Below are 11,340 nucleotides of genomic sequence, written 5' to 3'. Positions count from 1 at the left end.
TACTCCAAATATTCAGATTGGAAACTTGCTAAGCAAACAGGTTTTGACTCAAACTGGGCCAACTGTAGAGTCCTCAGAAATTGCTGCACCAAATGAGGTCGGCACACTAAATACCGTCAAGTTCAAGATTTCCTCCCTCCTGGATTCAAAAGATAATCACAAACTTTTCTGAAAAGTCATAGACCATTGAGGGTAAAATGTCTGCATATGGAGTACCGCCAAGGCTTTTGCTCAATGGCAGTTGCCTTTTTGATCAAAATGCAATTATAAATGGATTTAACTCACACTTTACATCTGCAGGCCGCATCTGCAACACCGACATCCTGCCCTGTGACATTAATATTCACCCGCCTCTTAACCTACCCTCCTCACTACCCCCTAATCAGAAATGTAATTTCCTTCCCATCTCGGAATTTCTAACCCTTGCTCTACAAGCTATGGTGTTAATGGCCTGTTCACCTTTGCCTTCCATCTTGTGGGGATCTCCATGAGAAAACCGATAGCTTATGTATTCAACCTTTCCATTCGAGAGCTATCCACCCTTCATCCGATTAACATGGCTGGCTACGCACGGTGCGAACAAAGTTCAACATACATACTTCCTGAATGGAAAACGCTCTCGTACGCCCTCGTGATGAAAGTGGCAATTATAGATGACCCTAACAATTGCCTCGTGGCAGGTAGGCCCCTCGATGTAAAGAAGACTTTAAATTACCCCCCCCCATCCACAACGCCGTCCTGTTTTGCCTGCCACCAACACTGTTTTTCCGACAGGTTTAAAAAAAACCTAGGGACACCCTTTTTCAATAATTGTAACCGTGTTTTACTGATTGATAAAAGCGGGGCTCACATGCGCGACTGCTTTCCCCCGCCCGTGAGTCCGCGGGCCTGGTGGGGGGAGAAATGAGCCTCCACCCCCCCAGACGCAAAGGCCAAATTGAACGGCCGTTGGAAATGTGGAGTTTCCAACACTGAATCAGGAGGGTCAACGGAGAAGAGCCCCCCCCAACCCCACGTGAGCATGGAGACACTGCCAGCAAAAAAATATCCAACCTCATGCATTAATCATTTTTAAACATTTCAAATAAAATGAAACAAAAATTTACGTTTCCATCAGGGCTAAACCTTTATTAGTATTTCCATTACTGCAGAAAATGTTTCAACACGCTAAATTCAGACATATGACTGGAGTACATATGCACGTATAACATACACAATAACTGTGGCAATGTCTGCAAAGTGCATTTTTGTAAGCAACCAGACTTGGAAACATAAGCAAAAAAACGCATTTTGAAAATAACCAATGAAAAATAAACTTCGCTAATCGATGTGTAAACTTCCAAATAATTGTGTTACTTGGTCATAAAGGAGAGTCATTCAGATGAACAGAGACCGAAGAAGCTTAAAATCCCAGTCTCATATCGCGATATTTGTAGACCCAGTGAAATACTGTATTTAAAATCAACCTTAAAAAAATCTTTTTTTATTTCTACAGTACATATTTTAATTAGTGGTCCTGTCCCATTTACGAATATTACTTTTTCTTTTAAATGTTTTCGGTTTCAAAATTGTGCACTTTAAAAATGTCATGCTTAATCCTCTAGCTCGTACAACATTTTGTTGGGACCATTTCCGAGGGGGGGTGGGGGCGTCAAGCGCTCGAGTGATGTCATCTCCACGACACATTGTCAAAGTTCGCTGTAGAATTTACCCAAGGGACTTTCTATAATTGTGGTTACGTAACAATAGGCGTAGCTGTCATAAACACGTATTGGCCAAGCATCATTAATGGCCGACTCTCAGCAACTTTTAGTTGCAGGAAAAAAATAGGATCAATGTATTATTGTAAATGCTTCGCCTCACACGAATGAACAGGTGTACACTCTCATCGATACATTATCCACACATGCTTATAATGGTGAGATAATCTGCCCGTTTCACAACCTTCTTAAACAATGCAACTTTCATGCTGAACACGTGAAAGAGTAAACAACTTACACAAAAAGCTCAGAGAACAAGAGGCCACTTTGTTAAGATCGATACCTTGTGAACGAAATGGTCCATGGGCCAGAGCAGAATCCTGGCACCACCTAAGGTAGCAACACTTGAGCCGTGTCGATGTATTTAAATGTAAGCAAATACGAGTGAATTACTTGTTAACCTCACTCATTTAAAATGTGTTTTCACAGACTTCACAGTCGTCCACAAAAATACACTGGAACCACTGAATGTAATGCCACCTAAGGTGTTACTGACGAGTGAAAATATCTGTTCCAGGCTCGTGGCCTAAAGAGGCTTCTTCTTAGGCCACTTCAAAGTGGTACAAGTGTAGGATTTCCCAGTTTAGCCAGTGACATTCCAGAGATTCCATTTGTTGGCCAAAAATATTGAACATCTATCGATACATTTCATTTGTCAAGAGCCTAATTCCTGAGTGTTACTATACTAGACGGTGCCACTTCTTTCCATGCTACTGCCCATACAGCAGCCAAAAACCAGGTTTTCCGATACAATGTTTCAAGAAACTAAATATATCTTGTGTTCTCATAGGCTGAGCCACGACGCTTATGTAGCGTTAAACTATGAGGTCCTTTCGGATATTGGTCATAGATGTTGGGTTATCATTAGTCATGCATATTAATGAAAATATATATTTTTCCACCTTCTACTCATGGACCCATTGCAAAAGTTATGATGTTCAAAATGTAGTCATATATTTTAGAGTACGTAGCCCAAAATCCTACTTTCATGCTTATCACTTTACTGTCTAAAGTTGATACGTGGTCCCTCCCCCCATTCAAGCTTGTTATGCGAACTTATGTAAGCATAGGTAATATTTAGGTATTTATATGAGCAGTTTCTCAAAACATTGTCATGTTTGAAAACATTTCCATATTGGGAGAGGGTGAGAATTTTTTTTTATTCAATCTTGTACCTTGGACTTGATTTGCCCGATGTCTGTCTCAAAGTTTGGACTAGTTCAGCGAGGTGACACTACCAGAGAATGCTTTCCGACTTTTAATCAAACCCTCATTTAAATAGCGACAAATATATTTATAGATGGCACTGAATCAAGCCAACTCCACTATGAATGATGATAGCATTGCAAAGTAAAATTTGCAACACCCTTTGCAACATTGTCAGCATTAGGGTAATGTGCTTCAGTTCAAGTACATTACCATATTTATATGAATCATCTCTTATAGGGAACTCTCTTTAAAAACACTACACCCACAGGTTCCAGAAGTCATGAGCAATATGTATTGGAGAATCACTTAACGCGTTATCTTGTTTTACGAGCAATATGTGAATTCGTCACACACACACACATAAAGCTGCCATATAAAACAAAAAATATACTTTTTTAACATGTCTCTATGTTTGCTGTTGGCGGTTTATGTCGTTAATGCCACACACACACTGCAAGGTAGTATTTAAATGCCACTCCATAACCACTGTGGGTATTCCAGAATGCCCAGGTCTGGTCACTAGGAGAGTTCTGTAAATGATTATTCAACTAGCATTGTATAATGTAATTGATGTTATCATTTAACAAGTGTGCAAGACCTCTTAATACACAACGTTAAATTAAATACAACCACTCCTTTAAACTGGTTAATATGGACAAGTTTAGCTGTGTTGGGACATTTGTATTTTGCCTAGTGGCACTGTGGTCAAAGTGCTTGACTCACAGTCTGCCTTTGGGCTGGAGGTCATTCACTGTCCTACTAAGACGATACTGATAAATGTACCACAGAGGTACATTCTCATTGTATGGGATGTGAAAATGAGTCCCCATCTAAATTACATAGACAATTATGATCCCACGAGACTCCTTGATAAGGATAAATGATATTGATAATGACATCCCGGCTAAATCCCCAAGAGTGGCCAATGAATTCTCTAGCCAAGGGAATTTTCCTCCCACCATCCCCCCACGTCCCCCATCTTTGACAACTCCAAATTTAGATGAAATATAAATGCAATGGGCCATTCTTGAGGCAAAACCCATGCAATACACATTTTTATTCAAAGTTTAAGTGGTAATATTGTGCTGTTATCATCCAGCCAGATGGGAGCTGTGGTCATTCGAAATTAAGTTAATATTCTATAACCTCCAGGATGAATAAAATGAGTACCATCTTTTTGGAGAGCAGTGCCCCCCTACGGTGAGAATGGCCCACCGTCACGAGAAAGTGGAATTTGCACCACCGATTTTTAGGGCCACTATTAAAGATGATCATTGCGATGCTATACATTAAACCAAAATGTGTGTTTTCGTGTTTTGGCAAAATAAATGCTGCGGAAAAAACGAGGCTACCGCGATGAGGATACGGAACACAAAACGAGGAACAAACGGTGAGGGCAAGACGTGAAAACGGCTGGCTCAGGGCGCACTGAAAGCAAGTGGCGTTTAAGATCTCTATCCTTGCAGTGCGATGCATAGAACACACGGATGCTCAGAAAAGCCATTCACACAAGGCACTTCGTCTAGTTCGAGGAAAAATAATTTTACGTGTAAAAAATAAATGTTAATAGTAATAATGGTGACAAAATGATAAAAACATATTACACATCTTAAAATACACCATATGCAACAGGACCATATTATACTTATCATTCATCGGCCACAATAACTTGTTCCAGTTTGGGTATAATCGTAACATCGTTATGAGCGTATAGTATGCGATCGCGTTCACTACCGGCTCCTAGCGGGTAGGTAGAGACGCACCCACCACTGCAGCACACACACACACACCACCATCACCACCACAACGGCCGCATCTATTCACAAATGTACAACGCTGAAATGTAACAGCTCCAAAGCAGCGTCGAGATGGTGCGGGTGAGAGCGGGGGGGGGGGTGCAACAGCGCGGACGCAAGCAATGGGACACGCAGCATCAACCATGCCGTATCCATTGCCAACCCACTCATCCGTCATGCGACAGACGAGCAAATTCAATTTCTGTCCCGTCTGTCCTCTGCGCGCGCATCTCCAGACGCGCGTATGCTTGCAGGCACGAGCATACGACGCAATGTGCGAGAGATGCGATAGAATTCCACCGAACAAGACGATGGAAACGTAGGCACGCTCCCGCCACACAACTCATCACGACAGTTGCCCTCAACATAAATGGACGCATTGTTGTTTTATTACGACATTAGGAGCGGTTTTACTACGAGCGTTTACTTGGTGTGGGTGTCATGTTCTTGGTATCGCTTTGTCTTTCCTTTCGAAACCTAACGACTGCCTCTCATGCATATATACTTACACAGTTTATTGGTATAACGTGAAAACATGCCAGCACGTTTTTTTTTAAACGCAATGTAATGTCTTTGCAGTTTCAACCTTTTTAATCAGTGCACGTGGTAAGGACCAATGTTACTCCTTTAACCCCAAACACAAAGGGTAATAATAACTCGTATTTCGAGAGCAAAATGATCGTTGTATACCGGTGTAAACCAAACAGCTGCTGCATGCATATATCTAAATGCAGTGTACGTTGTGAAATCAGATGCATTGCAGTTAATATACTAGAGTGGCAATGAGGATCGAAGCTACAGGTGAATGATATGGGGGTGAAGATTTGCCTCAAGGTAAGATTACATTCCATGTTGATGCGTGATGTCAGAATTCACTTTCTTAGACAGGTACACACGTCAAACACCCTTTTGCGATAATTGGATATATATTTTAAACATTCCTATAGATACACCGTTTGAGAGATCTCGAATTGCATCCGAATATTTCGAGTTCAAAAGATTACCCAGCCAAGGAATTTAATTTAATCCTTCTGGTCGCACAAAACAACAATAATTCAACCTTATGATGAATGTAATCGTAAGTCATGCAACTTGGTAGCTTGCTCACGGTGTAAAGGGGGATTTCAAATTGGCCCGTAATCGTCCCAGAGTTGGTACTTCGTGAGAGGATGACAGTGGTCATTCTATAGAGTGACAGCTGACCCCCCTCCCCTCCCTCCATAGCAACGTGGAATTTAAATCACTGATACAGGGCTATAAACAGAGATGAGCAGCTAGCTCCCCATGCTTGCTCAATTGATTACTCAATTAAAATTGTTTGGATATCCCACAGTGAGGAATGTCGTATAGATATAATTTACCATTATTTGATTGGGCAGTGGATACATTACGTGATCTCTTGTGATTATGGTGGTGTCAATGTTAAATATTGCAGTTACGTAGCGCGTGAAATGGCTTGGCGGCTTTTCCACGTCATGTTTATTGCCGTTCGGTAAAAAAAGGTCATAACCTGGATACTGTTTAAAATTACGGCACACACGCTCAAAAAAGCACTCGTTGCAAACGCGCACACGGCACGCACACACGACAGACACAAAGCCATCTGTAATCATCACAGGCGTGCACGACATTTACACTGCCATCACCGTCATAATCATCACACGTAAGATCGCGCAGTATAATTGCGGGATTATATTGTACGTAGAACAGCATGTCCAACAACAGATGTGTTTACCCATGCTGAAAACATGGTCCCTTGCTCCCCTGGTAAGACAATACACAGATCCCACCAGTCCACTGCTAGATGTCCCTCGTTGCAGGCCGTTCGGACTCAAAAACACTTCAGCGCTTAAAAACTGCGTGCAGTCACCAAGCGAAACACATGTGCTTTCCTGCAAGTGTCCGCGACGCCTCGTTTTAACCTGCAACCGACAATGTAGCCCGTCTGACCTGACGTGTCACGTTACTAGGATTGTCTGCTTACTTGCGAGAGAGAGAAATGTCAGTGTTTGGGGGAGAGTTACTCCAAAAAGTTATCAGTTTCATTTCGAATTACTTACAGGCAGGTCTTAAATTTAGCCGGAGCTGTCCAGCGCTGAGCTCTGGGGAAAAAAAATCCCATTTCCGTACTTGACGGACTGGAGCAGCGCCCTGAGGATCGGTGGGTCCTGGGAAATGTTGGAGGATAAATAATATCCTGCTCCTATGTAACATAATGTATTCTCGTGTTAGCATTTGCAAGAAGCAATCTGTTTACTGGATGACACGATTACTTTAATAAGATCAACATATGGTACCGTATGTTGCTATGCTTGACTTAAGGCTTTGTACAATGATATATTCCCCGAATATTCATTGCCTTCTGTCACCACAATGATTCAGACTTCTGAGATCATACCCTCAGTTTGTTTTTCGAATTATCTAAGAATTATGACATGAATTCAATCGCAAGAAAGCAACCCACCGATACTACGTGCAGTACCGACAATTTAATTACACAATGGAAATCAGGAACTATCACGGTATTACTGGTACCTGTCTTTTAAGATAATTGCAAGGTACTTGTACAAGGTACTTGTAGTCACACTTATACCCAATAGATGGCGCTGTAGTCTTGCATTGCGGTATACGGGCAATCTGGCTCTTAAAATTTTCGAAAAAAGCTCCGTTACATTCTGTCTGATTTTCCACATTCATGCAGTTGTTTTCAAACATTAAAATACATTGAAGCAAATATAGATGATGTTCAGGACATTCTGGCTTTAAAATTAACCCTACACACCTATAATTACTCAACATCCTATATACCATATATCAATTATTACCCACGACTGGGATTAAGAAGCCAGTGACAACATCACTTTTGAAAGGGAGATCTGAGCTCAACAAGTTCTCAAATGTCATTAAGGGTAAAACAAAATAACTGTATCAATCTATACACCAGTACAAGGGTTTACTGCGAAGCCTACCAACACATACAATGCTGTTTGGAGTGTAAACAGTAACCTTATTAATTACCGTATATAACACAACCACACAATGTTGTTTTCCCTTCAGGTTATTGCGAAGGTAACGGTTTTTTTATGTATAGAACAAGAGTTCTAGGTAAAACAATGTTGTATAGCTGCAGGTGGCAATGTTACCATCCTAGAATCATTCCTGCGGCCTTTAGTTTCGTGCTCTCCAGACGTCTCCACTCACAATTTCAAGAAACCGTGGCTTGACATACGGACTGAGCAATTACACGTTCATTCAAAGGCAAGATGGCACCGTGCCTCGACATCACATTTTCCTTCTGCCGAGTCGAAACATTACCTCGATGGTCTCTGCTCTTTGGCTATCCCACACAATTTCGGGTTCAAGCTCTTTCCCGTCAATCGTGGACTTCTGAGCGCAACTCCTACGGCTTGCCTTTGCCACCAGCCCTCTGCACAACACGGAAGCCAAGAGCGTTTCACCATTCCCAATTTATAATCGCATTGAATCGGAGGTCACTGTACACTTGCCTCATGTACATTCTCAACAGTTCAGTCGCAAGGGCCCAACACTCAGCATACTTTTTTATCCACCCTTTTTTTTAATCAGAACCAATTTTGTTCGGTGATTTAGAGTACATATGCAGATATCTACTCATACGCTGAAGAGGTAATATTATAGATAGATGTAGATGTCTGAGCAGGCATACAGTACATCAGAGTCCGACTATCAGAAGAGATGCTGTACAGACTGTACTAGATTGCGGCCTAATATTGCTGAATTTAGAAATGTCGCTTTTAATATAACCCAAAGAGTACTCTTTTAGAGCCACTCCGTGTCTTTTCTTCATCATTAATGGCCAATACTGGTCTATCACGTGCGGCTAGCAAGGTATTACTACGATGGTCAATCACTTAATGCAACGTCATAGCTGCCAATGTTACTGTTGGCTGAGTGGTGTTGTGGTTAGAGTGCTATAAATGTCAGGTTGACAGTTCAATTCCCAGTATGTGGTTTACTCACCTAATTATCCCTCTGGGTTTAATAAAAAAAACAACAACCTGGTATCCACTTTCTCAGAAGTCAAAATGTCCTATGGAAATCTTGGCTCACTCCATAGAAATGTGGAATTACTACACCACTGGCTGAGAGCATGCAATTGAGATGAGGACTGTCCATATATCATTTGAGCGGGGAGACACCTCGACCTCAAAATGCTGCAAGAACAAAGCACGTGACACATCTCAGAAAAGCAGAAAAAACGCATTTGTTTTGACCAACATACATAAAAGCAATGCATATATTTATAGATATATGCAAGCTTTTAATTACCAACGTTGCAAAGCTGTTTGCATGTTAGAACAAATCTCTATCAAACAAAACGGTCTGTGTGCTTCTGTTTTTTCCCTTGGCTTAATGGCACATGGAAAGTACTCCAACTTCTCCAACTCCACATGAGGGCTTTCAATAGTCTAACTTGGCACGCATTTATTTACTGAACGTCAATGCTGGCTCACATGCGGGTTTTATGCTGTACTCAGAGGCATGCACTTCAGGCATACAATGCATGGTGTCATCATCATCATTATACATATATATATTTCTCAACCACAACCCCACCAGAGTTGATGAAATGAGTATGATTTTATTTTCAGTCAAAAGTGGTTGTCCTATGCAGTGACTGATCATCACCATAGCAATGTGGAATTTCCACCAATGGCTCAGGGCTGCCAACGGAGATGAGCACTGCTCCATACTCACTTGAGCGAGGAGACTCTGACTTGACCTACTCATACACTATTCCAGAGAGTGTCATTCTCACAAACAACACTTAACGCAAACAACTTGTACAAATTCAATTCCGTCACAGTCGACGCTTCCCTACGACGTGACGCCGTTCGTCCTTTGTCCGTTCCGTCTCCGGCGAGACGCGGATCAGCTGCCCGCGCTTGTGCGTGTCTCAGCTCAGCAACCCGCACCCCGCCTACATTGTGCACGACCGATCGCCGGGCCCGCCCGGGTAACCCTTTGCTCCGGGCGGGGGCTGCGCGCCTCCAACAGCCGCCCCGGGTCCGGCCGACGAAGGAGACCCGGCTCCGGGGCGTCCGTGAGCGGCCGAGGGCTTAGGCCTGAGCGCGGGCGGGTGAGGCTGAGCCTGCGATCCCGGCTTGAACGTCGACAGAATGTCCGTGCCGCCACTGCCACCGCCGCCCGTGTTGGTGCTCGTGCTGCGGCGCAGCTGCCCGGTGCTGGCAGGCGGCCCTCGGCGCTCCGATAGCTGCGCCACACGGAGCGGGCTGGGCGGCTCGGAGGAGGCCGACGGCGAATGCGCGTGGCCGTGCGCGTGGCCGTGGCCGTGCGCATGAGACGCCGAGCCAGGGGTCGCGGCGGCGCAGGCGGCGGAGGGAGAGGGGGAGGAGGGGGAGGCAGAGGGAGGCGGTAGCGGCGGGGGTAGCGGGCCGCCTGGGAGGGTATCCAGCACCACGTCGGGCGCGTGCTTTGCCGAGCTCTGGCGTTCCAGCTCGCGCAGCTCGTTGAGGGCGGAATTGAGCGTCTCCTCAATGTCCTGGTCCCAACACAAACACTGTGACTACACGGCAACACAGAGACATCCCAGTGCGACTCACCATCAGAAAGCTTAAGAGTTCCAATCTCAGTAAATAGGTCAACTTAGCCCATCATTCCTATGGAGTTAGTAAATTGAGTACCGCTTGGTAGGAATTCAGATAATACTTCTCTAGCATCGTAGCATGACAAGCCTGGAAGGGTTTGATAGACAGCTAACAAAGTGTAATAGTTATCAAATTCTCACTTTGATTTAATTTGTGGTAGGATTATTATTATCTGTATAGCTTGAGGCCAGCCTTTCCAAAAATAATTACTATATTTGGCTTACCACGAAGGGGTACAAACATTATTGACGCTGGAGGAATTAGGGTATTTGATTACACAATGTTCAGACTGTGTCAATCCGTGGTTTTTACTGACCACCAGCGTCACCTGGCCAGAAGATGTATGAAAAGAAACATTTCTACCATTTACATTAAATATGTCTATAATTACGTTTTAATTACATTTCCACTCTGAACTCTCCTAGCGAGTAATACATCAGCTTGTGTCAGAAAATTCCCCTTAAGTAGTGGCCTAGAAATGGCCAATGAGGGTACACTTTTTTAGAATACAATGCAACCCAACGAATAGTTGAATTTCTGTCTGACGTGTTTTGGGGTTGTACTGCGTGTTGTCTGGCACAATGTCTGAAGTTTTGCTCCACATGGTTGGGGTTTATTCAGGAACTGACATGAGCAGCTCATGATTATACAGCATCATTTATGCGTGTTGTCTGGCACAATGTCTGAAGTTTTGCTCCACATGGTTGGGGTTTATTCAGGAACTGACATGAGCAGCTCATGATTATACAGCATCATTTATCATTGATGGACGCTGCGCTATATACAGGGTGCTTCAAAAAATGTCAACACATCTGAGAATTTGCAACAATACCACAAGAAATGTGCCTCCAGGCTCTGGAGACCACCTGGAGAATATTCCAGGCACGCGTTGACAATGATGGCGAACAAGTGGAGACTTTGACTTTG

General features: G+C 43.4%; 1 protein-coding gene across 5 annotated transcripts in view; it reads right to left on the bottom strand.

Annotated features, from left to right (window-relative positions):
* Positions 1-1,107: 1,107 nt before the first annotated feature.
* Positions 1,108-11,340, bottom strand: part of LOC144721223 (SLIT-ROBO Rho GTPase-activating protein 1-like) — a 204,909-nt gene continuing 194,676 nt past the window's right edge. For 4 of the 5 annotated variants that reach the window (XM_078598663.1, XM_078598665.1, XM_078598664.1 and 1 more), the window contains exon 23: positions 1,108-10,307. In XM_078598663.1, the coding sequence (XP_078454789.1) occupies positions 9,726-10,307 (582 nt within the window). In that variant the 3' untranslated portion in view covers positions 1,108-9,725. Of the gene's footprint in view, positions 10,332-11,340 lie in introns of all 5 variants that reach the window. The other variant, XM_078598666.1, reaches the window with a different exon arrangement.

This window comes from Lampetra planeri, chromosome 11 (assembly GCF_965212315.1).
Source record: "Lampetra planeri chromosome 11, kcLamPlan1.2.h2, whole genome shotgun sequence".
Classification (NCBI taxonomy): domain Eukaryota; kingdom Metazoa; phylum Chordata; class Hyperoartia; order Petromyzontiformes; family Petromyzontidae; genus Lampetra; species Lampetra planeri.
The sequence above is the reverse complement of the archived record's forward strand: the minus strand, read 5'-3'. Positions and strand labels throughout refer to the sequence as shown.